The 27,204-nt window shown below is 48.3% G+C and overlaps 1 protein-coding gene across 4 annotated transcripts in view; it reads left to right on the top strand.

The window, feature by feature from the left end:
- The window catches only part of CDC42BPB (CDC42 binding protein kinase beta), a 118,574-nt gene that overhangs the window by 44,404 nt on the left and 46,966 nt on the right, over nucleotides 1-27,204 (top strand). For all 4 annotated transcript variants that reach the window (XM_039462792.2, XM_039462790.2, XM_039462791.2 and 1 more), the window contains exons 3-8: nucleotides 2,963-3,046; nucleotides 7,248-7,343; nucleotides 9,926-10,074; nucleotides 21,952-22,045; nucleotides 23,605-23,805; nucleotides 25,887-26,135. In XM_039462792.2, the coding sequence (XP_039318726.1) occupies nucleotides 2,963-3,046; nucleotides 7,248-7,343; nucleotides 9,926-10,074; nucleotides 21,952-22,045; nucleotides 23,605-23,805; nucleotides 25,887-26,135 (873 nt within the window). The remainder of the gene's footprint in view (nucleotides 1-2,962; nucleotides 3,047-7,247; nucleotides 7,344-9,925; nucleotides 10,075-21,951; nucleotides 22,046-23,604; nucleotides 23,806-25,886; nucleotides 26,136-27,204) is intronic.

Here is a 27,204-nt window from a genome sequence, read left to right as displayed (position 1 = left end):
ATCTTGCCCTGTCACCCAGGCTGGAGTGTGCTGGCATGATCACAGCTCACTGCAGCCTCTGCCACCTGGCTCAGGTGATCCTCCTTCCTCAGCCTCCTGAGTAGCTGTGACTACAGGCATGGGCCACCACACCTGGATAATTTTTTTTTTTTAGTTTGTAGAAAGGGGGTCTCACAATGTTGCCCAGGCTGGTCTTGAGCTCCTGGGCTCAAGCAGTCCTCCTGCCCCAGACTCTCAACTAGCTGGGACTGTAGGCATGTACCACCGTACCTGGCTAGTTTTATCTTTTTTCTTTTTAGTAGAGACAAAAGATCTCGCTGTGTTGTCTAGGCTAGTCTTGAACTCCTGGGCTCAAGTGATTCTCCTGCCTCCACCTTCCAGAGTGCTGGGATTGTAGGCATGAGCCACTGTGCCTGGCTGAGAAAGCCTTTTAAATTTAAAAACAGATTGCATTCAGTGATGCCCTGTCTGTCTGATACCAACCATTGAGCTGGGCCAGGTGGGATGGCTTTGGAGGTGAGCGGGGCCCAGGCCACACAAACTCTTCAGCCATGGCCAGACTTTCCAGAGTGCAATTAGCAGGGAGGGAGAGGTACACCAGGGCAGAGAGACCACGGGAAATGAAAGAATGAGAGAGAAAATGGTTTTAACAGAATGGCTTATAGTTATTTTTAGTACTCCTTTTTGCCAAAGAACTTAACGCAAAACTCAGTTTTGTGAGTTTCAAAGAAGATGACATTGATCACCTTCTGAGTTCCTCCTGATTGAAGGGAGCCTTCCCTCGCAGCTTCTGCTTCTTGGATTCGCTCCCTGGTCTGGTTCCCTTGGAGCCATGGAATCCATATCTGTGCGAGATGGATTTTAGAAGCCCCGGCAGCAGGGGTCACTGTGAGGGTGAAGTGGGGGTGTGGACGCACGGCTCAGCGTCGTCTCTGGCACACAGGACATGCCCGGTGAATGGCAGCTCTCAGGGTGACTCTGGCGAAGTGACTGTGTGGTATTTGATGTTAGAAAGGCAGGGAGGTAGATGATGATGCCATTTAAGAGCTCTTCAGCCCATGACTGCTGTAGGCATGGGGACATGCTGGCTGCTTGCCATTGGCAGCCAGAAGGTATGGAAGCCACTTTCACTGCCAGTGAGTAGCTTAAGGGGAAATGTTCAGGTGCAGACTTGGGCCCATGCGTGAGTAACTTATGTTGGGTGGAATGTACCAGACAGTGGAGCCGACATCTTGATGGGTGTTGGTAGTGATGAAAGAGCTCATTCAAGATTTGGTAGAGACTGAAAAGTCCAAGAGGACTTCCCGGAGGAGGTGGCCCTTGAGTTGCGCTTTAAAGAATGTGGCTTCTGGCCGTACACTGAGGGCTGATTGTGCCCCACACTGCTGGGCTTATTAAGTGCCAGGGCTCATGGGTCCTCATAGCTGTCTCGGGAGGCCAGTCCTGCCCTTAACCTCTTACAGTGGTGGAACCTGAGATAGGAAAAAGTGAATTAGCAAGAGTTACACTCCGGAGCTCACGTGGCTAGTCCCTGCCTCTGCGAAGAAAAGGTTCTTGATGCAGGAACTGTGAGGCGAGTAGGGGGAGCCACAGATAGAAGAGGCAGTATGGGGGTAGGGGGCACAGATAGAAGGCAGCGTCTGGCTGGGCACTGTTGCTCAAACCTGTAATCCCAGCACTTTGGGAGGCCAAGGTGGGCGCATCACCTGAGGTCAGGAGTTAGAGACTAGCCTGGCCAACATGGAGAAACCCCATCTCTACTAAAAATACAAAAATTAGCCGGGTGTGGTGGCGTACACTTGTAGTCCCAGCTACTCAGGAGGCTGAAGCAGGAGAATCACTTGAACCGGGAGTTGGAGGTTGTGGTGAGCAGAGATCCTGCCATTGCACCCAGCCTGCGAAGGTCCAAGCTTGGGATCCAATCATGAGTTTTTAAAAGGTGAGTTTTTTAGGGGGAGGGTTAATTTTTTTTTTTTTTTTTTTTTTGGAGACAGTCTTACTTTGTTGGGCAGGCAGGAGTGCAATGGCATGATCTTGGCTCACTGCAACCTCTGCCTCCCAGGTTCAAGTGATTCTCCTGCCTCAGCCTCCCAAGTAGATGGGACTACAGGTGTGCGCCACCACACGGGTAATTTTTGTATTTTTAGTGGCGACTGGGTTTCACCATGTGACTAAGCTGGTCTGGAACTCCTGACCTCGGGTGATCCACCTGCCTCAGTCCCCCAAAGTTCTGGGATTACAGGCGTGAGCCACCATGCCTGGCCAAAAAAATTTTTTTTTTTTTTTTTTTTTTTTTTTGAAGACAAGAGTCTTGCTCTATCACCCAGGCTGGAGTGCAGTGGCCCAGTCTCGGCTCACTGCAACCTCTGCCTCCCAGGTTCAGGCAGTTCTCCTGCCTCAGCCTCCCAAGTAGCTGGGATTATAGATGCATGCCATCACACCCGGCTAATTTTTGTATTTTTAGTAGAGATGGGATTTCACTATGTTGGCCAGGCTGGTCTCGAACTCATGGCCTCAAGTGATCATCTCACGTCAGCCTCCCAAAGTGCTGGGATTACAGGCGTGAGCCACCAAACCCAGGATCACTTAGCTATTTTAAAATGCATAATACGTTCATCGTTAACTACAGTTACCCTACTCTGCTATCAAACATTAGATTTTTTTCTACCTTTGTTTTAAATGAAAATCTGCACACATAACCCAAAGTAGAGGACAGTGAGCTGCCACGTGCCTGGCACTCACAGTGAAGCTTTCGAATTTGCAGGCAGTGCCATTCAGGTTACAGCGGGGTTGGGTTTCGATGCATAAAAGGGCAAATCTTCATTTATGTGGAAAACTTGGCTTTCTCTCACCACTGGTTTCAAGGCTCTCAGGTTGTTAAGATTTCACTCCAGTTTAGTTCCAGCATGCCAGCCTTTCTTCCAGGAACTGCATTTATGTTCAGCTCACATTTGTCTTGCAGGTTGCTGTTGTCAAAATGAAGAACACTGAACGAATTTATGCAATGAAAATTCTCAACAAGTGGGAGATGCTGAAAAGAGCAGAGGTAAGTATGGAGTTTGGGGTGAGCAGAAAGTGACTGTGAAGCCAGCTGCGAAAAGCTGCAGTCACCCCGAAGCCCTGGGCCCGCCTTCCCCCGGGACAGAGCAAGTGCTCTCTGTTGGGGAGGTCCCAGCTTCCTCCCCGGCGCCTGCTGCTCCCGCCTCTGTGATCACTTGTTTACTGGACACGGTGCCTGAGAGTGCACCCTCCACAATGTTGGCTGGGTTCTGCTTACCGTAAAGGCAAATAAAAAGCTTCAGGGGAGTTTTAGCATTGATTGAAGTTCTGCTCCATACGCAGAAGGAATGACCAAGTTTGGAGCCTGCTTACGCACCGATGGGCCCTTAGCTTCCAACTTCGAGAAGCGTCAAGACTGTGAGCGAGAGCGGACACTGCTAGCAGGCTCAGATCTCCTTGTTCGTAGTTCGCTGTCAGTCTTCTTGGTGGCCGTTCCATGCCCCTGACCTCGTCTCTGCAGCCACGTGCTCAGCCCCTCGTCTCCCTCCTGCCCGCCCAAGGCAGGCCAGGCCTGCTGGGGAGCCCACGCTTTTCCTCTCTGGCCATCTCGAGTTTCTGTCCTCGCCCGCCCTCTGTTGCTTCCCCTGCAGTCAGAGCCCAGGCTCTTCCTGGCCACTTGACCTGCTGCTTCCTGCTTCGGAACTGCTCCATCCATCATGCTCCATCCTCTCCCGTGACTCCTGCCTCTGCCAGAAGGCACTCGGCAGCACCCCCCCGCCCGCCGACTGCTGTTCGTCACAGTGGTCTGCTGTGGCCCCAGCTGTCTCTGACCCACCCTGAGTGAGGCCTTTTCCTGGCAGTGCTGTGGCAGCTCTAGGCTGCTGAGCCCTGTGGTCAGCGCTCGCTTCTGGAGTTGGACGCCTCTCGACGTGGCCACTTCCTCATTTTGGGAAGTCCTTCTTGGGTTTCTACACTCTTTCTCCTACCACCCTCACCCTCCTATGTAATCTTAGGTGACCCTTTCCTCTTTGGTCCTGGAATTTGTGCCCGTGTTGCCCATGGTTGCCACCTTGGACCAACAACAGTACAGCTATCGATTCGGGTCATATCTCTCCGGGGCCCTGGTTTTGTTAACCTGATGGACTTTACTGGTTCCTCATGACTCAGTCTTTATGGCTTTTGCCTCTTCTGCTCTGTACCCATTTTCCCTTTCCCTGCCCTGGCACCCAGCACAGGATCTCACACCCATTTGTTGCTCACTGAGCACGTGTTGGATGACTGAGCACCATTTTGCAGTGACCTGGGCTCAAAGTATTGGTGGCCTGTGACTGCTTCAGCCCCTGCATCTCCTGGTTTCTGGGGTGCACACAGTCTCCCTCCCTTCTTTGGGAGAAGCCTTCACTCTCTTTCCCTCCATCCTCATTCAGTATCTCTCCTTGTGCTTCCACCGGGGCCTGCCCTTGGCCCAGCAGCCCTTCCCCCACCCCAAACTGTGGCAAACACAGGAATGTCGTTGGAGCAAATTTTTAGTGAGGAAAAGCAGCTCCTGTTATGTGAAAGTGTGAGGAGGTATCAGGTGTTTACCCACATGTCACGGTGGATGAGGACATTTAAAAGAGTAACTGTTGCTGATTTAATTTGAATCTGGTTATACAGATGCAGTTCAATTGGCATGCTCAGAAAAGCCCAAGAGTGTTTACCAGTCATGATGACTATCCTAGAATATATGTAGTGGGCTATATATGTGTGTAAGTGAGAAAAATTTATATGGTGCCAGTTACAAAAAGTTTATCTTTTTATTCTTATTTCGTAGACTTATTTTAAAATTAAATTTTTGAATATCGATTTATAAAACATGTTCTTTAAAGCATGAATTAAGAGGTTGGTCAGTAGAGGAGTTGCAATTTTTCCACCAGGCTTGGTCTTTATTTCATCTTACTTGGTTAAAAAATACTAAAAGTTTCTCTCTCTGCTCTTCAGACAAAACTGCTGGATAATAGATAAGTTTCCTGTCACCAGGTCACCTGCACGCAGGCCCCAGTTTAAGAATGGGTTTTTCCTAAACACTTCGGGCAGCTGCCAGGCAGAGCTTTAGGGAGCATCTCCTGGAGGCGGCGGCACAGATGCTGCAGGTTCTCAGGGCAGCCCTGAGCTCCTGAGCCCACGGTCTCACCCCGCCTGGGACTCACTACTCCATCAGCATTTCTTTTTGGGGAGTCTTCTGTAAGGCAGGAGGCACACTGGAACTCAGCTCTCTATCACCATTTCTTTTTGGGGGAATGTTCTGGATGTTCTCTGAGACTCAGTGCTCTATCACCACTGCTTTTTGGGGGAATGTTCTGGAAGGCAGAAGGTCAGGCACACTGGGACTCAGGTTTTTGTGTACTTGTCCCTTCACTAGGCCCTTATGGCTGAGGTGGCTGTTGGCAGAGGGGTCATGATAATTCGAGAATTGCTGGGCTCTGCATGTCTGGACATTGGCAAGTTGAATGCCGACCCTTGTCATGTTGTCATTAGTAAAACCGGGACACATCTGCAACAACCTTTTTTTTTTTTTTTGAGATGGAGTCTCACTCTGTTGCCTGGGCTGGAGTGCAATGGTACAGTCTCAGTTCACTACAACCTCCACCTCCCAGGTTCAAATTATTCTGCCTCAGCCTCCCAAGTAGCTGGGATAACAGGCACCTGCCACCATGCCCAGTTAATTTTTATGTTTTTAGTAGAGATGGGGCTTCACCATGTTGGCCAGGATGGCCTCAAACTCCTGACCTTGTGATTCATCTGCCTCGGCCTCCCAAAGTGCGGGTATTACAGACATGAGCCACCACGCCCGGCCAACCATTTCATTTTTTAAAAAAGCTTTTTTTTTTGAGACAGAATCTCACTGTGTTGCACAGACTACAGTGGTGTGATCTCGACTGGGCTCGATCGATCCTCTCACCTCAGCCTCTTGACACACTCAGCTAATTTTTCAGACTCTTTTGTAGAGACGGAGGTCTCACTATGTTGCCCAGGCTGGTCTCGAACTCCTGGGCTCAAGTGATCCTCCCGCCTTGGTCTCCCAAAGTGCTGGGATTACAGCATGAGCCACCATGGCCAGCCTGAAGGGAAAACTTTAAAGTTTAGAAAAGAAAACCTTTTCGAAGAAACAAGTTTCAGAGGTTTCTGTGAGACTCAGATGAGAGCAGGTCAGAGCTATATCCTAGTGTCTCACATAGCAAGCCTTACGTAATGTACTTAACATTTTTGTTAAACTTGACAAGTTCCAAATGTAAGGCAGTTTAAATCTTGTTCTATGCTCTTATAATAAAGAGAAAATCATGTTAAAATTAGCCAACGGCTGGGCAACTTTTTTTTTTTTGAGACGGAATCTTGCCCTTTTGCATAGGCTGGAGTGCAGTGGTGCCATCTCAGCTCACCGTAACCTCCACCTCCCAGATTCAAGGAATTCTCCTGCCTCAGCCTCCCATGTAGCTGGGATTACAGGCACCTGTCATCACACCTGTCTAGTTTTTCTATTTTTTAGTAGAGACAGGGTTTCACCATGTTGACCAGGTTGGTCTTGACCTCAGGCACTCTGCCCACCTCGGCCTCCCAAAGTGCTAGGGTTACAGGCCTGAGTCCGCATGCTTGGCCAGGCCTGGTGACTTTTAAACAGAGATACTACCTGGGCATTAAAACTCTTACAGAGCCGTAGCAGGGTAGAGAGCAGCCTCTTGCCCTATGCTGCTGGCCATAGGCCTCCATGGTGGAATCCCTGACAATCCTGTCATCACTATACCTTGAGTTCAGCAAACGGCTGTGTGCCCTCTCCTGCTAGCTTCGTGGAAGCTCAAACAGTGGTTATAGGACAGAGAGGGCAGACATGTGGGGCAGCCCATGCCATCAGTACTTGGCGAGGGTTGATCTGGTAGAGAAGTCAGACGATACCAGGTAAGAGGAGCCCAGTAAGGAATCCACAAGAGGATGTGTGAACCTAAGTGTCAGCCATGGAAATGGAGCCTGTGGGAGAGCAGGGCGCAAGTGTGTCCTCAGCAGCCCTTGGCGCTTGCATGGGGCTTGGAAGAGGAAGGAACGAGGGCTGGCTCAGCCTCAGCCAGGGTGTGGCGGGGCGTGAACGAGGAGGACCCCGGAAGGCAGGGATACCGTGCCTGGAGCCACTGTCCCAGCAGGTACCCCGATATCAGCCATACGCTCTCTGGGTACTTCCCAGTGAACACAGACTGACACCCCTCGTTGCTTTGCAGACCGCCTGCTTTCGAGAGGAGCGCGATGTGCTGGTGAACGGCGACTGCCAGTGGATCACCGCGCTGCACTACGCCTTTCAGGACGAGAACCACCTGGTAGGCTGACGACCAGAGACGCGGCCAGGGCTTCCTGTGGCTTTCTTTACTGGCCGGAGGGCCCGGCCGTTCATTCACCGCATTTCCCTTCGCCCCATGTGTTTCCATCAGCTGCCATGGCCTCTCCCCCAGGAGAAGCCTCCACTGTCCCCTCTCCGCTGCCCTCCACACACAGTGGCACCTCTGTGCCTGGGCTTCTGAATGTAATTGGGGAACATCACCACTCACTGCTCTGCCCCCACCATCTGGCAAATCCCCACTTGCCACTGCCACTTTCCTCCTGGCTGATTTGCACGCACCCCTTCCTCTGGAGCACCTCCCCGGCTCCCCTCAGGCCTCTGCTCGGCAGCCTCTGGCCCGACCACCTCACCAGGTGGCCTGTGGGCACTCCCCACTGCCTGCTCTCCATGCTGGCCACAGTCTCTCCCGCCCCCAGCATGAGCTCCACTGAGCAGGGATCTTGCTGTCTGGTGCCCACCAGCACCCCTGCTGCCAGAGGGACTGACAGGGCCACAGCAAGGGCTCACGAGCAAATGAACAAGCTGAACTCAGCGAGGAAGGGCGGGGAGGCTGAGGCTGCCCTAGGCGGTGGCAGGGAGACTTGGGAAAGGCTCCGCAGGACGGGACAGCTGCGGAGAGGCTCGGAAGGGATGAGAGGTTGCTGTTAAAGATTCTGTTGAGAGCAGGGGCCGAAAATGAAGGCTTCTGTCATTTCCTCTGATCTAGCTGGGTCCCTCCCTTCCTCAGACAGGCCCACCAGCGTGGCGCTTCCCTTTCTTTGGAGACACCGCCGTCGGATTGGACGTGATGGGCGTCGTGTCTGACTGCTGGGCCTGGGTCTTTGCTCTGTCCGTGCTTGTTGGGTGACCCTGGGCCTATCCCCAAGCCTCCCATGTGAGATGGGGTCTTAGTGCCGGAGGCGAGGACAGGTAGAAGTGTGAACAGGACTACACTGGCCTGTGTCCCACAGCCTGGCCCAAGCATAGGCCATCATGGTGACAGCAGCTGTCACGATGAGCTTCTCAGTAAATAGCTATGGAGTCACTGCCCCTGCTGATAAACAGCGTTTCTTCCCTGTGTGGGCTGGTGAAAAGCTAGCTGTCCAGACCAGAGCATCCATCTCTTCACAGAAAATTTGCTCCCAGGAGGCTAAGGCCGCATGCTTCCCCAGCAGTCCCTGAGGCACAGCGGCCCCGGAGACGGAGATGTTGGCTGCCACCCTGACTCTGGCTGTGATGGTCTCCCCCATCTTGGACCTCTGCCCTGTGAGATCCCCCCACTGGGGCCTCCACAGACTGGGGCTTCATGGTCTGAGCCTTCTGAGTGCTGCAAGAGATGGGCTGTCCTCAGGCAGAGCTCCACGCAGGACGCAGGCTCACCTAGGGGTTGACCACTTCCAGCACACGGCTGGCCTGGTGGCAAGGGAACTCCCAGGGACCTCTCAGGGAAGTGATGGGCTCAGTCCTGTTAGCAGAAGATTGTGTTTTTTGGGTTTTTTTTTTGACATGGAGTCTCGCTCTGTTGCCCAGGCTGGAGTGCAGTGGCATGATCTCTGCTCACTGCAACCTCTGCCTCCCAGGTTCAAGTGATTCTCCTGCCTCAGCCTCCTGAGTAGTTGGGACTATAGGCACACGCCACCACGCCCAGCTAATTTTTTGTATTTTTAGTAGAGACGGGGTTTCACTGTGTTGGCCAGGATGGTTTTGATCTGACCCCATGATCTGCCCGCCTCAGCCTCCCAAAGTGCTGGGATTACAGTTGGAAGCCACCGTGCCCAGCCCAGATGTTTTTTCTTCCATTATGCCCATTTCTACCTAAGCAGTAACTTTTCTAAATTTTCTCTTGGAGTGAACCTGTAAGTAATTATCTTTCAGCTCTTTTATAATGAAATCTTTCCAATAAGAACTGCTGTGATGTCATGTGTGATGTTAGATACCCCCTTCCCTTCTCTTGTCCTGTGTCGTCCTCCTATAACATGAGGGCCTGCAGAATTATTTTTAAACCCAGTAGGATTTGATGCACTATTAACTGTGCTTCTTCTTTGGGTCACTAGCTTTTAGAGTGCCTTCTCTAACATCCTAAGCGAGAATCATACCCCTAGACCAGGCGTCCCCAAACTTTTTACACAGGGGGCCAGTTCACTGTCCCTCAGACCATTGGAGGGCCGCCACATACTGTGCTCCTCTCACTGACCACCAATTAAAGAGGTGCCCCTTCCTGAAGTGCAGCGGGGGGCTGGATAAATGGCCTCAGAGGGCCGCATGTGGCCCTTGGTCCGCAGTTTGGGAACGCCTGCCCTAGACCAACGAGCCTCCAACATCAAGCCCTGTAATCGTTCCTTCGATTGATTAAATGTATTACTTACTGAAGCCTGCGCTCTGCCGTATGCATGGCTGAAGATGACAGCGTGTGGCACGCTTTGGGGTGCGTGTCCGGAAGGTCTTGAGTGACAGAAGAGCAGCTGAGATGCCACGGGCCAGGCTTGGAGTCTGAGAACCTCGTAGTGGAAGGCTGGCCTTTAATTGTCAGGCATAGTGGTGACTGAATGTGGTATTCTCTCCCCTTCTCTTTCCAATTTGTAGTACTTAGTCATGGATTACTACGTGGGTGGTGATTTACTGACCCTGCTCAGCAAATTTGAAGACAAGCTTCCAGAAGACATGGCGAGGTTCTACATTGGTGAAATGGTGCTGGCCATTGACTCCATCCATCAGCTTCATTACGTGCACAGGTAACCAGCTTCTGATCTTACAGAAACCACGTTTCATCGTTAAAATACTCCTTGCAGAGCTCCCAAGTCCAGGCCCTGCCGAGAAGCCATGTAGACAGCGAGTCCCCACTTTGAGCTGCCGCAGCACAGACTGATAGGCCCACATCATCACCATCTTCCAGACCCAGCACTTGTGGATCCCAGCTCTCATTGTTGCAGTTGTGAGAGTCTAAATCCTGTCAGCTGAAGCCACTGTGTCTTTTGATATTTATTTGATACTGACTCAACCCTCTCCCCACCCGATCCCCCTTCCCTGAAATGCCTGTGCTCCCTGGGGCTCAAGTCGGGTCCGGGGTCCTCTGTCTCCATCGCCCGAGACCCCCCTCCCTGAAATGTCTCATGAGGGGCCCGGGGCCCTCTGTCTCCACATTGTTTCTCAACTCTGCTCCTCTCTCTCTGCTGCACTGACCCCTGAGGGGCCCCAGGAAACGCTTACAAAGGAAAGACAAGCCTGAGGAAGAGGCTTTGTCACCATGACATGCAGGACTTGAGCAGAGAGAGCATGTGGGGCAGAAGCCTGAAGCCATGCCCTCTACTGCTCTCCTGGGGCCCCTCTGCCTTCTTGGCTGGGAGGGCAGCTACCCAGTGACTCAGCCACTGAGTCTGCGTCTTCACATAGCTCTTGTCCTGAGACTCAGAGATTCAGTCCTGTGGTTTGTTTTGGTGTTCGTTGTTTTTAAAAACTAGTTTTACTTGTCTTTTTATTATAAGTTAATTTTGTGGTAATAGTTTTAAGAAGTCAAACAGTTGCACAGAGCCTACAACCAAGACCAAGCCCAGCCCTGCCCCACCCTGATTATACTTGCTCAGGTAGCTATTGGAAACTTTTAAAAGTATTTTTCCAGTATCTACCTTCATGTGTCTAAATCAAAAGTTTATATTGCTGATTTCTTTCTTTCTTTTTTGGCTTTAGATCACATCTGTTAAATTGAAATTTTAACTGTTTTACATAATTGCCTCTTTCTCTCACCCATCTCTCCCACGTATACTTCCAAACTCTTTTCTCCCACATCATCATCCTTTTTTATTTTTATTTTTATTTTTTAAGATGAAGTCTCACTCTTGTCACCCACACTGGAGTGCAGTGGCACAATTCCAGCTCACTGTAGCCTCCGTCTCTATTCTCCTGCCTCAGGTTCCTTAGTAGCTGGGACTACAGGCACATGCCACCATACTTAGCTAATTTTTTTGTATTTTTAGTGGAGTTGGGATTTTGTCATGTTGGCCAGGCTGGTCTTGACTCTTGACCTCAAGTGACCTGCCCGCCTCAGCCTCCAGAGTGCTGGGATTACAGGGATGAGCCACTGCGCCCGGCCCCACATCATCCACATAACTTTTATTACGTTCAGTCAGCATTTGGTGTAATAATATTGTGAGTGCATAACCATTACACCAGCCTTGGTTCCAGTTCTGCTTCCAGGAGTGTTGTTCTTTCTTTCCCTCCTTCCCTCTATCCTTCCATCCTCTCATACAGGTAGTCCTGTATGAGAACTACACTCTATACATAAACTTTTGCTTTCTCTGGAGTTGATAATTGCCTTGTTTTTTATTAGCTTTTATTTTCTTTTTTTAAATGGGAAAGTTTGTCACTAATTTGTCCCCAGATATTATGGCCACCTTACAAAGTTCCATACCTGGAGACGCGTTGGTTAGTCTCAGTCTAGTCTTTCTTGGCACACTGTCCCTTCCATCCCTCCTCGAACCATCCGCATTGGTCCCTCATTTGTTCTGTGCCAGGCTCGTTCTGAGATGGCTTTTCAAGTACACAGATTCCCTCTCCCTTTTCTGGAATTGACTTCCTGAGGGTCATTTGGGCAGTGTGGTTTTTTTTGTTGTTGTTTTTTGAGACAGTCTCCCTCTGTCGCCCAGGCTGAGGTGCAGTGGCATGCTAGGCTGCAGACGGAACAGCGTGGTTTGGAGCCTGTGCCACTCTGCTGCCGCTTGGGCCCCTTCCTGTGGTTGGGTAGGTGCTGTGGTGGTTCTAGGCTGTGCCCACCACCCTGCCAGGCAGGGGTCTGGAGATTTCACAGCTGCCACCTGGTTTCCGCAGCTGGACCCCAAAAGCTTCCTGGGTGAGGGAATCAGTGGGAGACCAGGACCCAGGGGGTGCCCCTCACAGGTGGGTGCAGCTTCTTCCCAAGAGGTCAGATCCTGATGATGCCAGGAAAGACAGAGATAACCAGTGACACGAAGGGTTTCAGGGAGAGAACATCGGCCGGGCAAATGACTCATGCCTGTAATCCCAGCGCTTCGGGAGGCCAAGGCAGGTGGATCGCCTGAGGTTAGGAGTTCGAGACTGGCCTGGCCAATGTGGTAAAACCCTGTCTCTACTAAAAAATACAAAAAATTAGCCAGGTGTAGTAATGCGCACCTGTAATCCCAGCTACTCAGGAGGCTGAGGCAGGAGAATCGCTTGAACCCACAAGGTGGAGGTTGCAGTGAGCTGAGATCATGCCATTGCACTCCAGCCTGGGCAACAAAAGTGAAACTCAAAAAGGCCGGGCGCGGTGGCTCAAGCCTGTAATCCCAGCACTTTGGGAGGCCGAGGCGGGTGGATCACGAGGTCGAGAGATCGAGACCATCCTGGTCAACATGGTGAAACCCCGTCTCTACTAAAAATACAAAACATTAGCTGGGCATGGTGGCGCGTGCCTGTAATCCCAGCTACTCAGGAGGCTGAGGCAGGAGAATTGCCTGAACCCAGGAGGCGGAGGTTGCGGTGAGCCGAGATCGCGCCATTGCACTCCAGCCTGGGTAACAAGAGCAACACTCTGTCTCAAAAAAAAAAAAAAAAAAAAAAAAAAAAAAAAAAAAAAAAAAAAAAGTGAAACTCCATCTCAAAAAAAAGAAAGAACATCACATCCCCAAAATGAGAGCAGAGAGTATAGTGTATGAACAAAATAAGAACAGAGTACAAATTTTAAGGGAAAGAATATGTAAAAAGCAAAAAGTCTTAGAAAATCAAAACTAGAGAAAAGTAGAAAGTTTAGTAGAAGAGGCAGAAGATGAAATAGAGGAAATCTGACCAAAGAAAACCTTGGAAAGAAGATCCAGTGGTCAGAGTGGCTCTGGAGCTGCTCCCCAGGTGGTGGACTGTGTGCTCTGGAGGCTGAGGTGAACCTGCTGTGGGAATCAGACCTCTGTTGGTTTTGCAGCAGGAAGTTCCACAAGGGGAATGTTTGGAAGTGGGAGTTGATATCACTCCAAATTGGAATGGGGAGGGACATAAGCTGCCTCCCTTTTCAGTGCGTCAGAGGAAGAGCTGGAAGGGAGAAACAAAGCTGCGGCTCACCATGGCTCTTTCACCCCCAGCTGCTGGATGCCACTGATTTCAGCCAGAATCTCAGCAGCTGGGAGAAAAGGCGCTTGGGGGAGCCTGGAGCTACTTCTCAGGCCTATCCTGACTCTCCCTTGCAGACGCCACTGCCCCCAGGTTTTAGAGGAGAGTGGATGGAGGCAGTCCCAGTACAGTGGCCCATGGGAACCCTCAGCTCTCTCAGTTGGCTTGGGGACCGCCTGCCCATCTAAAGGCCTCTGCCATTGGGAGCCATGGGTCAGTCCTTGCCCTGAACCTCCAGTGCTCTTCTGCCAGGAGAGCTTTCGTCATGCAAACAGCAAGTTCACTTAAAAACAACCACCACTGGCCTGGTGTGGTGGCTCACGCCTGTAATCCCAGCACTTTGGGAGGCCAAGACGGGTGGATCACAAGGTCAGGAGTTCACAACCAGTCTGGCCAAGATGGTGAAACCTCGTCTCTACTAAAAAAAATACAAAAATTAGCCAGGCATGGTGGCGTGTGTAATCCCAGGTACTCAGGAGGCTGAGGCAGGAGACTTGCTTGAGCCTGGGAGTTGGAGGTTGCAGTGAGCTGAGATCGCGCCATCGTACTCCTCCAGCCTGGGCGACAGAGGGAGTCTCTGTCTAAAAAAAAAAAAAAGCCACCATATTTTAAATACAGAATTCCACCGCCCAGATGACCCCCCGGCACATGCAAATGGCCAGCAGTTGAAGGCCGCCGGAGGGTATACAAGGAAGATGGCCTTTCTAAGGCCCCACTTCAGCCTGTCTTCTCGGCATCTGCTGGTGTCAGTGGGCCTGGGGTGGCCCTGTAGAAACATCTCTATTCTGTAGGGAATTCCTGGCAGCCAGGTCCTGTTTAATCTGGACTGTGGTCATTCTATTCCTGCTAACTTGTTCTGTTGAACACCTGCTGTTGGCGTGTCTCAGGACCTCCTCACTCTTCCATGTCTTCCTAGCCTGCCTCGGGCCACTTGGGACATTTTTTGTGTGTATGTGAAATTATGGTTGTTTGCCTTAAACATTTTCCTTTATGATCACTTCTCCATTTCTCTGTGAATTGTCCTTCCTTCCATTCCCAAAGCAAAAAAGTTCAGCCCAAATGATGACATTTTGGGGGAGAAGAACCAGTTCGTTCCAGTCTAGATAGTCTCATTATCCTTGTCTTAAATCTTCTTGGAAGCCAGGTATAGAGCTTATTACAGAGCCTTCTTGAGCTTTTCTTCAAACATTGGTCCTGTATGCATTGCTTTAAGTCTTACTTGTCATCAGACTGGTCATCCTTTATTTATTTACATGGGTGACTCAGAAGGGAGTGGAGGCTGGAAGCCATGGTGAAAGGTTTGTGAGGTTGAGTGAACACCTCCACGCACCCTGGTCACGGGGAGGGCAGAGGAGGGGCTGGGTCTGCTTCTGCTTCCAGGAGTATTGTTCTTTCTTGCCCTCCTTCCTTCTATCCTTCTATCCTCTCATCCTTCCAACTCTCCTTCCTTCTCTCTCTTGCTTTCACTTTTTTCATGAGAAAGGAATGCAGAAAAATTGGTGGATGTGGGAGAGTCTGTTAGATGTCCCCAAAAGTGCTGTTCGTAGACATGATCTTGTCCGGAAGCCTCACATCCCGTGTGGAAGCAGCTCGTTGTGAACCCACCTGCGGCATCGGGTGCAGCATCAGCACACCCCCTGCACGCAGCCTTCAGAGTCGCCGTACCTCGAGGAGGTGGACACCTGCCTTTCCTCCCATCGCTGGTGGAGGCTGTTGGGAAGTGAGCGTAGTATATATAACATATGAATGATAATTTGTTCCTCGGAAGCAAATTTAATGAGATTTATTTAAATATGTACAGTAGACACTCCTAAGAAAAGAGGATTTTTATTAGTGAAAATAATATATTCAGCAGATGGGCCAGGCACGGTGGCTCACGCCTATAATCCCAGCACTTTGGGAGGCTGAGGTGAGTGGATTGCTTGAGCTCACCAGTTCAAGACCAGCGTGGCCAACATGGCAAAACCGCGTCTCTACCAAAAATACAAAAAACTAGCTGGGTGTGATAGTGCACGCCTGCAATCCCAGCTACTCAGGAGGCTGAGGTATGAGAATCGGTTGAACCTGGGGAGACAGAGGTTGCAGTGAGCTCCAGTGTGGGTGACAGGGTAAGACTCTGTCTCAAAAAATATATATATTCAGCAGATGTTTTCATTTTGACTTTTTTCTTCCAGACTTAAAGATTTTTTGTCAGTCAAAGCTGCAAAAGTAATGTGAGACAGAAATTTTTTTGAATTAAATTCTGATGTGCTTAAACGGCGAGGCGGTGAGTGGATTCCTGGGTTGTTGTGGCGTGTGCCGTGAGCACAGTTCGTGCTGTGTGTTGTGCTGTTGGGCAGGCTGGGCGGCGGCAGTCACTGCTCCCCTGCTGCCTCTTCCATAACAAGAGGAGCACAGTCCACCCACCACGCTGGCTGGCCTGAGGGTCAGTTGTGACCATTCATGCATGGCAGCCATTGTGTCTGTCATTTATAACTGTTTTATTTCTGGGTCCCAGCAAAAACAGCCTTTAAATCACTGTCATCTGTAGTTGGGATAGGAGGGCTTTTTGTAACTTTAAAGTCCATTTCAGTTGACCTCTTTGTATTGAAGTGTGTCACAGGTATTCAGAAAAGCTCCCAAACCAAGGTGTGTAACTCAGTGTATTGTCACAAAATGTGTACACTCACAGCAGCACCCAGATAAGAAGCCCCCTCGGTCTCCTCGATCACTCCCTCCCTAGAGGTCACCACCCCTCACCCCCCACAGTGCTGTGCAGAACTTTCCGCAGTGACAGAGTATTCTGGATCTGTGCTGTTCAGTACGGTAGCCCCAGCCACAAGTGGCTGATACAGTAGAAGAACTGAGTTCTTCATTTTATGTAATTTACATTAATTGGACTTTGAATAGCCCTGTGTGGCTAGGAGTTACCATGTTAGACTGTGAAGATCTGAAGGCATAAATCAGCTTTGCCTATTTTAAAATACTATATGTATGGAATCGTATTATGTATTTACTCTTTAAAAGAAATTTTTTTTTTGCCTGTTTTAAAATACTATATATGTGGAATCATATTACGTATTTACTCTCTTAAAAGTTTTTAAATGATGTTTCAAATAATTTCAAACTTAAAAAAGTTGAGTCTTATACAAGAATTGCAAAAATGGTACAAAAAGCACTCATATACCTTTATTCGGATTCACTTGTTCTTAATATTTTGGCTCCTATTATCATACACATCCCTCTCCCTCTCCCTCTCCCTCTCCTACATGCACACACCGTTTTCTCCTGACCCATCTGAGAATAAACTGCATGTACCATGAGCATTTACCCCGAAATTCTTCCTTCTACTACTCATAAACACCTAATCTTACCATCTGTACTGAAATCTTATCAGGGGGCCTAGGGGCATGTCTTAGAGTGTTTTCTTCCCTCCAGTACAGAATCCAGTCTAGGGTCACGTGTTGAATTTCATTGTCATGTCTTTTTAAATCTCTTTTAATCTAGAGTAGTTCCTCATCCTTTCTTTGTTGTGACATTGGCACAGGGGAAGATCATGGGCGTGTGTGGAGAGTACAGGGTCCCATGCTTTTTCAATAGAAGACTTCTCAGTTTGGTTTGGTCCGATGTTTCCTCCTGGTAGATTGAGATGATGTGTTCATTTCTGTTGGAGAGTGTGTGTATAAATACATTGTGTCCCTCTCAGGGTGTCATATTCAGAGGCGTACAGTATCCATCAGCTCCCCACCACCCTCCAGGTGATCAGGTCCATCACCCAGTTAAGATTTTCTTAGAGTTTTCTGCTATGTAGTTTTTTTCCCTGTGGGGAGATACTTTAAGACCATGCAAGGCCGGGCGCGGTGGCTCAAGCCTATAATCCCAGCACTTTGGGAGGCCGAGGCAGGTGGATCACGAGGTCGAGAGATCGAGACCATCCTGGTCAACATGGTGCAACCCCGTCTCTACTAAAAATACAAAAAAATTAGCAGGGCGTGGTGGCGCGTGCCTGTAATCCCAGCTACTCAGGAGGCTGAGGCAGGAGAATTGCCTGAACCCAGGAGGCGGAGGTTGTGGTGAGCCGAGATCGCGCCATTGCACTCCAGCCTGGGTAACAAGAGCGAAACTCCGTCTCAAAAAAAAAAAAAAAAAAAAAAAAAACATGCAAATACCCTCTTCCTCTTTAAAATTTCCTCCCGAGATTTAGTATCCATTAACAATTTTTGCCTGGACCAGTCTTTGCATGGTTGCACATTGATTTACAAACTCCAGACCCACCACGCTGACCAGTCATTCGGCTTTCTGCTCTAAGGAAGCACCTCCCTCCCCCCTGTTTATTGGTCTGTTTATGATCAGTAAGGATACATGGATCCTTTTTTTCTCCCAGTGGTTTGTAATTTACTGTCTTAGTAATTTTTGTGCTGAAATTGTCCTGTATTTGGCACTCTTGTGTTTGCTCTGTGCCTCGTCACTCTCCGAGGCTGCCCTTAGTTTCTGGCTCATCTTACACCTTCTGTGCCCCAACTCCATTGTTTCTCAGAAAAGCTGCAGGCCCTTCAGTGGGGAGCAGCTTTGAAGACCAAGTTCTGGGTGCTGGGTATGTGTGTTACTGTGGGATTGTCTGCCTCTAGGCCCCTCAGTGCACAGAGATAGTAACGTAGAGGTGTGTATATGCACATGCACATTCATGGACATGTGTCAACCCGTGCATACTTGGGAATTATGAGGTAACTTCCTGGCTTCCTCCCTTTCCATATTTTTGTCTTCCTCCTACTGACAGCTGTGACTTCTAGCAACGTTAGTACAAGGACTCACTTGATCAGTCCTGTGATGTGTCTAACATAGCTTTACAATGGCTCTGCCCGTGCCGCTACAGAAACAAACCTGCCAAAAAGAGTTCTGGGTTTGTTTGTGGTTCTCCCCCATCTCATTGGGACTGTGCCCCTCCCCTGCAGTAATTCAAGTTCTGTGCTCATAAGTCACTTGGATTTGTTTCGTTTTGTTTTAACCCCAACTCCCTCTTCAGTGTTGTTATTTATTTGAAATACAGTTGGATTCATTGGTCTTAGTCAGTTTTCCATTTTAGACTTTCCTTCCATCCTTGTTCAGTTTTATTCTTTGAGCATGTAGGACGTTAGCATGCTTCCAAAACACCAAAACTGTACAAAATTGTACTCAGAGAAACGGTGCCCCTTCCATATCCTACCTGCCTCCACCCGCAGCCCAGGATTGTAGCCAGCCTGCTGCCTTCTGCTCTGTCATCCGTGCAGATGTTTTCTTGTTTCTCCTTTGTTAAGCAAAAGGTATTATGCCAAATGTATGCTTTGCATCTTTAAAAAAAAAGAACAGTGATAGCAAATAAGCCGGTTCTCCATTAGGATTGTATTTTTCTCTTCTGGTCTTCTCCATGACTAGTGGTCTGGATAGGAGTTTTGTGTCCAGAAAATTTTATGTCATTAATTTTTTTAAAGAACCTATTGTACATCTTTATCAAATGGAGACTTGGGCTTTTTAGCCACCTTCTCCATCAAAAAGAAAAAAAATTTAATGATGTATTCTATAAATCATTTTGTATCAGTTCATGGAGCTCGTCATTCTTTTTTACATTTACATAATACTGCATTGTAGGTAACTGCCATAGTTTATTCAACTAGACTCCTAAGAGTGGACATTTAGGTAGTTTCTGGTATTATGCAGTTATAAATAATGTAGAAATAAGGACCCTCGTGCAAGGTGTTTTTGTGTTGGTGGTGTGTCTTTAGGGTAAATCTCTAGAAGTGGGGTTGCTGATCAAAAGGGAAATAAAATGCATAGGTTGCTTTATTTGATATTGTAAATTTCCCCTTTAGAGGCTACTGCTTTGTGTTCCCACCAGCAGTGTAGAAAGTGCCTGCTTCCTTGCAGCCGTGCCAACCCTGTATTTTCAGACTTTGGAATGTGTGCCTTCTGATGGGTGAGAGATGGTACACAATTGTAGTTTTTCACCTTTCTCATGGTGTTGACCATCATGTTTGCATTTTTGTGTGTATGCCTGTGTGAGTTATTTTATGGGTTTTACCCTTTTCTTATGGATTTCTGGCTCCCCCCTACCCCAATTATTAGAGAAGTGTTTGCCTTTTATCTGTAATATATATTACAAAATACTTTTCCCCAGTTTGCCATTTGTTTTTTGATGTGGTTTATTGTGGGTTTTGCTACACAGATTTATGTGTAATCAAATGAGAAATCCTTTTATTAGCCCCAGAAAAAGAAAACCCATGTGGGGTGGTTGTTTTTTTGGGGGAGGGGTGGTTTTGTTTTTTAAATATTTTTACTTTTTCATTCATATAGTTTCATCTTTTACATGTGGATCCTGGATCTTTATGTGCCACAGGGAAGGGCTCTAATTTTATCTTTAAATGGCTCTCCAGTTGTCACAACACCAGTAAGACTTTAAAAAACTTACTTAAGTCTCTCTTTGCCCTAGTGATTTATTATCTGTAAATAATAATCTATACTTGATTTCTTTATGTAGTTGGTTTGTTTCCGGACATTCTACTCTGTTCCATTTTCTCTCTGCCTCTGCACACACTGGCACCATGCTGCTTTAACTAGAAAGGCTGTGTAGTGGTGTTTTGAAATCACAGCTCACTCTCGGGGTTTTCCAGGCTTTTCTTTTCATATGAACATCAGTATCAACTTGGCTGATTTCAAAAAAGAGGACATAGTTTTTTGTTTTTTTTTTAATCTGAGATGGGCCCTCTCAGTCTAGATTGAGGTCCTTTTTTTTTTTTTTTTTTAATTTCTGGAAAGTTCTCTTGGATTATAGTCAAATGTTAGCCATGTTTTGTTTTGATATCTCGAGGGACTCCAGTTATGTATCTCTTGAGCCTTCTTTGCCTGTTTCCCACTTCAGCCTCCAACTCCTTCCTGTCTGGCTGCTTTTCCTTCTTTCTTTATCTCATTTCATTCTTCTAGATCTTTTCTTCCCTTTCTTCAATTTTTCATTAGATTTTTGTTTGAATTTATTCTTGTTTGGACATCTTATAATTTGATCTTTATTTCTGAAAAGATTTTATCTGTTTCTTCTCTTTCTTCCCTGAGTTAAATCAGCTCTTCTTTTTTGAATGTTTTTGTCTAGTGCCTCTCTCTCTCTCTCTCTCTCTCTCTCTCTCTCTCTCTCTCTCTCTCTGTGTGTGTGTGTGTGTGTGTGTGTGTGTGTGTGTGTGTGTTCGTTTTTGTGTTCTGAGACAGGGTCTTGCTTTGTCGCCCAGGTTGGAGTACAGTGGTGCAGTCACAGCTCACTACAGCCTCTGCCTCCCCGAGTTCAAGGGATTCTCTCACCTCAGCCTCCCCAAGCGCTGGGATTATAGTTTGTGACCCACTGCTCCTGGCCGTGTGTGTGTGTTTGATTGTGGGATTTTGTTTTGTTTTCTTTTTCATATTCCTGAATGTTTATTTGAGGATACTTTCAGTTTGGAGTGTTACTGCTAAAGAGTTTCTTCTGCTTTGTGGTTTTGTTGTCTGGTTTTGAGGTAAGAATTGTCATCTGCCCATGTTTGTGTGGGATCGGATCCATGTTGCTGGGGGAGTTAGTACCCGTCTGTTTTCACTGGGGTGTGGTGTCCGTCACACGAGTATAGCCCAGCTTGCTCATCCATTCTCTAGGAACGGACGTTTAATATTGTTTCTACCTTTTGGCTGTTAGGAGTGGTGCTGCTAGGAACATGCTCGTACTTGTCTTTTGCTGAACGTCTTTGTTTTTTAAAGTTTCTTCCCATTCATACTGCTCAGTCATGTAAGCACATTCTGCCAGAAAAAAGCTTTCATTCTCTCAGGTGCTCCGCACTTGCACATGTGTTTGGGAGCACACAGAAAGTAGTTTAGAAACAGGCCTTAGTGGGACAGACCTGTGTTTATGTTTCTGCTCCACCGTGTGCTACTGTTTAACTGTAGGCAGGTGGCGCAGCTTCTCTGTCTTCATCTAGAAAGTACAGTTTTGAGGGTATGGGGTGGTTTGCAGCAACCTTGCCCCAAGTCACCACCTGCCTCCTGGACCTCGTCTGGCCGCTGCTCTCTCTCTGTGGCAGCTCCCAGCTAGCTCCCTCTGCCCCTTTGTCACGTTCCTACTTTCTGTGGGACTCAGCACAGAACTTATACGTGCGAGCCTGCCTGAGACAGCAGTGCAGATTTCTGTGTTTGCACACCTCAGCTCATGTCCAGGCTTCATGAAGTCAAGGCAGCGTTGTCACGTGCGTAGGCGGGTGGGCTGGAGAGCAGTGCCTGGTGCCAAGGAGATGCTCAGGAGTGAAAGAGGGGTGCGTTAGCTCGGTGGGCAGACGAGGAGGAATCACCACGGGGCCTCGCCAGGGTCACTGGGGACTAAACGAGTGGCTGTGATGTGACCCCGGCTGCCACCATGGTGACAGCTGTTCACAAGAGGATATTAGCATTTCTTCATCTGATTGCCACTAGGTAAGGGCTTTGACCTGCCTAATGTGTTGCTTGGAGATGGTTAATTTATGTATTTATTTTACTAACAGAGACATTAAACCTGACAATGTCCTTTTGGACGTGAATGGTCATATCCGCCTGGCTGACTTTGGATCATGTTTGAAGATGAATGATGATGGAACTGTAGGTATTTTTGTTGGAGATTTTCCATTTGGTTTTGGGTTTGGCTTATAGTTTGAAGGGGCTTAAGTTTTCAGTTTGAGGTACAATTTAAGAAACCAAGTATACCAATTAAGAAAATGAATCAGTTTTGGAGACAGTTAAAATTTTCTATTTGGGGAGTTTTGTTTCCCAAATGAAAATTAAGTTTGAAAGCATCTTTATTGCTTTTTATGTTTACAAAAGTAATATGTGTGCCTTCCAGAATGGAGAGCTGTCAGGTTTTCTCAGTCTGGACGTGGCTAGAAGCGTGCCAGCCCTCTAGCAGATCAAGGCCACTCTCCGCTTGTTCCTTAAAGTGCCCTGTCCAAGCTGGTTGGGTGGGCAGGCACCGCTGAATCACAGGCCCGCATCCCGTTGGTCCCGCTGTCCACACGAGCCTTTGGGCTGGCTGCACACTCGTGCAGGGAAGTGGTGGAGGCGGAGTTCTTTCTCACCTGTTCAGCCTGAGCAGTTCTCACACCTGGCCCTGGGGATGCTGCTTGTACCCTGTGTCTATTCTCAGAGGGAACCCTCAAGAGAGCTGCCCTTCCCCAGACGGGCCTGATTGTTGACTCCAGTTCCCGCCTAAGCTTCAGTCTTACAGACTCAGCCCCTTGGGATGATACTCTCCATCGTACTCTCTGGATAGATGATTTCTCAGCCTCACCAGGCTCCTCCTGCTTTTTCTGAGGTGACCAATTCCCTCGAAGTTTTTTGCAGAGGTGTCACTGTACTCAGGCACGTGCCTGCTCTTGTAGACAGCAGGGGAGCTGTTTTCTCCCTTTGGCGGGGATAGGAGCGGTCTCAGCCTCCTGGTTCCCTGTCCAGGGAATGCCTGAGCACCCAGCTAATGCCTGGACTGACTTCTGCATGTTCCCATGAGGAAGACCACAGGGTGGGCTGCAGGTGAGCAGCCTTAGCACCCCCAGAAGCTTGCTAGAAACGCAGCCTCTTGAGCCCCATCAGTCTCCATTCTAACAAGGGACCCCTTAACAAGAGTCCCTGTGTTCTGCATGTGAAAATCCAAAAGGCTGGCCTGCGCACACTTGGCCCCACATCACACTGGGAGCAGTGACAGAGAGTGGGAAGTGCCAGCCCTTGGGGATTTGAGGGGCTCCATTTGGGGGCTGTGGCTGGCATTTGGGCTTTGACAGATGCTGTGGAGAAGAGTTTCGTGCATTCTGAGAGCTGCATCATGTTGAGTGCTTCAAGAACATATTTATTTGCATTGAATTTTGCATTACCGAGGTTTTTAAATTCTGTTTTGTTTTGTTAGAGACAAGGTTGGGGACCATGTTGCCCGTGTTGGCCTCGAACTCCCGGGCTCAAGCGGTTCTGCCTCAGCCTCCCAAGTAGCTGAGGCTACAGGCTCAACCCACTATACTCAGCTTGAATTACTGGTTTTTAAAATCCTGATCATTCGCCAGTTTTATTCTTTGATGACTTCATTTTCTGCTGCCACTGTATTTTAAAGAAAATAGTTGGAAATATGTGATTGGGGATGCCCCAGGGTTTCCCTTCAGCACCTCCTCTCCCCTAAGGTGCAGTCCTCCGTGGCCGTGGGCACACCTGACTACATCTCTCCAGAGATCCTGCAGGCAATGGAGGACGGCATGGGCAAGTACGGGCCCGAGTGTGACTGGTGGTCCCTGGGAGTCTGCATGTATGAGATGCTCTACGGAGAAACGCCGTTTTATGCAGAGTCACTCGTGGAGACCTACGGGAAGATCATGAACCATGAAGTAAGACCCTGTGTTTCACGTCCTGTTTTCTTCTGGTACCTGGCTCAGGACTAAAGTTCAGAGAACACAACTTGTGCAGGAAGATCTGTTAGGAAGAGATGATGGGGTTTGGGGTGGCCTGGAGTAGATGTTGGAGAGGTGTCTAGAGGTGGGGTCACCACCAGGAGCTGTGGGTGCCCGAGCAAGGGGAAGGAGGCTCTGAGAGTGATCTCACCTGCGTTCTCGGGGAAGGATGCTGGCTTGCTCTGAGCTGGCTTCCTGGAGAGGAGGCAGGTTTCTGTAGACAGACATGTCCTCTGCGTAGGTGCGTGGAGTGAGGCGCCTGGAGGTGGCCAGTGGGGAGGTCCAGGTGGGCCCTTTGACCTGTGGCTCTCTGGTTCGATGCCAGCTTAGATTCTCAAGTCTGTTCCCCAGAAGTCAGTCACTGTAAATGATCGCGTGTCTGCAGCTGGTGGAGCCCTTCCTCCTCCCCATCCTCTTCCTCTCTTTTCCTCCTTCCCTTTTTGAACTGTTCATTTTCTCACTTTGGTGTCACCTCTCTCCACCGCCTTTGTTTTCCTTTTTATTACCATTTTCTCTTCTGTCTGATATTTTTTATTTCTTTTTAAAAATTTTCCTAAGTCATGTGTATTGTAGATGATGAAAATCACCTCATCCACTTCTTAGTGACAAATTCTGTTAAAGTAACAATTGGTTATTACAAGAGCCTGCCAGCAGTCAGAGTGCTGACCACCTGTGGGCCCTTGGGTCAGGCACCCCGTGAAGCAGGTGACATTGTTCTTTTCTGTAAATGACAAACAAAGGTGGTGGCTCAGCTCTCACCTCACTTTACCATAGGGATGTGTGGCCTTGGCAGACCTGTGTGTCTGTGTGTCTGTGGCATCATATTACATAGAAACAGTTTTTTGTCATTATATCTTCGGCATCTTTCTGTGTCAGTACCCAGACATGTTCCTTTTTCTTTCTGCTGTCTTTTTTTTTTTTTTTTTTTTTTTTGAGGGGGAATCTCACTCTTGTCACCCAGGCTGGAGTGCAGTGGTGTGATTTTGGCTCACTGCAACTTCTACCTCCCGAGTTACAGCAATCCTCATGTCTCAGCCTCCCAAGTAGCTGAGATTACAGGCACCCGCCACTACACCCAGCTAATTTTTGTATTTTAGTAGAGATGGAGTTTCACCATGTTGGCCAGGATGGTCTGGAATTCCTGACCTCAGGTGATCTGCCCGTCTCAGCCTCCCAAAGTGCTGGGATTACAGGTGGGAGCCACCGCGCCCGGCCCAAGCCAGTATCTTTTTTAACAAGTCTGTTTTTTGATGGACACATAGATAGTTTGCAGTTTTCTTGGTGAAAATGCAATGCATGGCCAGGCGCGGTGGCTCAAGCTTGTAATCCCAGCACTTTGGGAGGCCGAGGTGGGTGGATCACGAGGTCGAGAGATCGAGACCATCCTGGTCAACATGGTGAAACCCCGTCTCTACTAAAAATACAAAAAATTAGCTGGGCATGGTGGCACGTGCCTGTAATCCCAGCTACTCAGGAGGCTGAGGCAGGAGAATTGCCTGAACCCAGGAGACGGAGGTTGCAGTGAGCCGAGATCGCGCCATTGCACTCCAGCCTGGGTAACAAGAGCGAAACTCCGTCTCAAAAAAAAAAAAAAAAAGAAAAGAAAAAAGAAAAAAAAAGAAAATGCAATGCAGTCCTGAGCATGTCGTATTTCCTCTTAGTGACTGCTTTTGTAGCATGGGTTTCCGGAAGTGGAGCTGCTGTGATGCTCACACCGTGCGTCCTGAGGGGGCATTGCTGCCCCTCCTCTGTGCACAGTGTGTTTCCCACCTTCCCTGCCAGTTCCATAGGTAAAAATGTGGTCACAGGTCTACAATGAGTAAAACCAAAAGGACTACTGGTTTTCTTGTTTGCCTTTTGGGAATGAAAATGTATTAGCTTTGGATTATATTTAGTTCCCATGAGATAAAAAGTGACTTGCTTTGGAGGTGGTTTCCACGTTGTTTCCTATAAAGTCCATACATCGTGAACTCTGAATGCATCCACCTGTCCCCCGGTGTTTTTGTCACCACTTGCAGGAGCGATTCCAGTTCCCATCCCATGTCACAGATGTATCTGAAGAAGCCAAGGACCTCATCCAGAGACTGATCTGCAGCAGAGAGCGCCGGCTGGGGCAGAATGGAATAGAGGATTTCAAAAAGCATGCGTTTTTTGAAGGTCTAAATTGGGAAAATATACGAAACCTAGAAGCACCTTATATTCCCGACGTGAGCAGTCCCTCTGACACATCCAACTTTGACGTGGATGACGATGTACTGAGAAACACGGTAAGTGGAAGCACCATCCTCAGGGTTGCTGGCGGTGGGTCTGACATGCAGTGTTGTGGAGGGCATTGCTAATCAAGTCGGTACGGTGTAAAGCTGCAAAATTTGGCGCTGAAGACAGTATGCTTTCTATTCCAGCCTTCAGCTGGGTCCTTAATATTCCTTTAGAAAATGGTGGATGACTCAATTTGAGTAAAATTCAGTTAAACAGGTTTTTGTTTTGGACGTCAACAGAAATACTTTTGCTTTTATTTCACAGCACTTGATACTTTTCAAAGCAGTGTCACATACATCGTCGTATTAGAGCTTCACTGCAACCCTGTCACCACATGATAGGTTTTTAGTTGAAAGACACTAAGACATGAGTTTAGCCTACAGTCCCATAGGCAGTGTGGCAGCCTCTCAGTTCCTGGTCTTTTTCCCTGCATGTGAGAGCGTGTTAAATCTTTCTAACACGACAGTGCTTTGTGTCTGCATTGATGTTTCTTTATACAGCAAGAGCTCAGAACAAAGACGATGATAACAGGTTGAGTCTGTGCACTGCTGTTTAAGATCAGGATTTTCCAAGTTGGATTCTGGCTGTGGGACTCGTCTGGCATTCTGATCAGGTCTGACAGGGCCTCTTTGATGCAGTAGACAGTACCTTTGGTCCTGGAGAATTTTCCTCATATCTCATAAAATTTTTTTGTTCTCATCAAACCCATACGTATGTGGCTTCATTTGGGGATAGACAGACTGAGGTTTAATCCAGTAAAAGGAAAGTCTTCTTTGTTATTAATTAATTTAGAGAGTTTCTTACACTGAAGCACCATCATTCACTCTATGTATTTCATCCCCAGGACCTCTCGAAATGAATTACCATGAACTTGGGGAAACTCTTAGCTGTTTAACAGGAGACACAGAGGTTTTTAGGAGAAACTATGAAGTACCCTTTGTAGGCTCATGGAAAAGTTAAATCTGGGCCGGGCACAGTGGCTCACACTTTGGGAGGCCAAGGCAGGCAGATCACCTGAGGTCAGGAGTTCAAGAGCAGCCTGGCCAACATGGTGAAACCCTGTTGCTACTAAAAATG

The sequence above is a fragment of the Saimiri boliviensis genome, chromosome 2 (genome assembly GCF_048565385.1).
Source record: "Saimiri boliviensis isolate mSaiBol1 chromosome 2, mSaiBol1.pri, whole genome shotgun sequence".
Taxonomy (NCBI): domain Eukaryota; kingdom Metazoa; phylum Chordata; class Mammalia; order Primates; family Cebidae; genus Saimiri; species Saimiri boliviensis.
The sequence above is the reverse complement of the archived record's forward strand: the minus strand, read 5'-3'. Positions and strand labels throughout refer to the sequence as shown.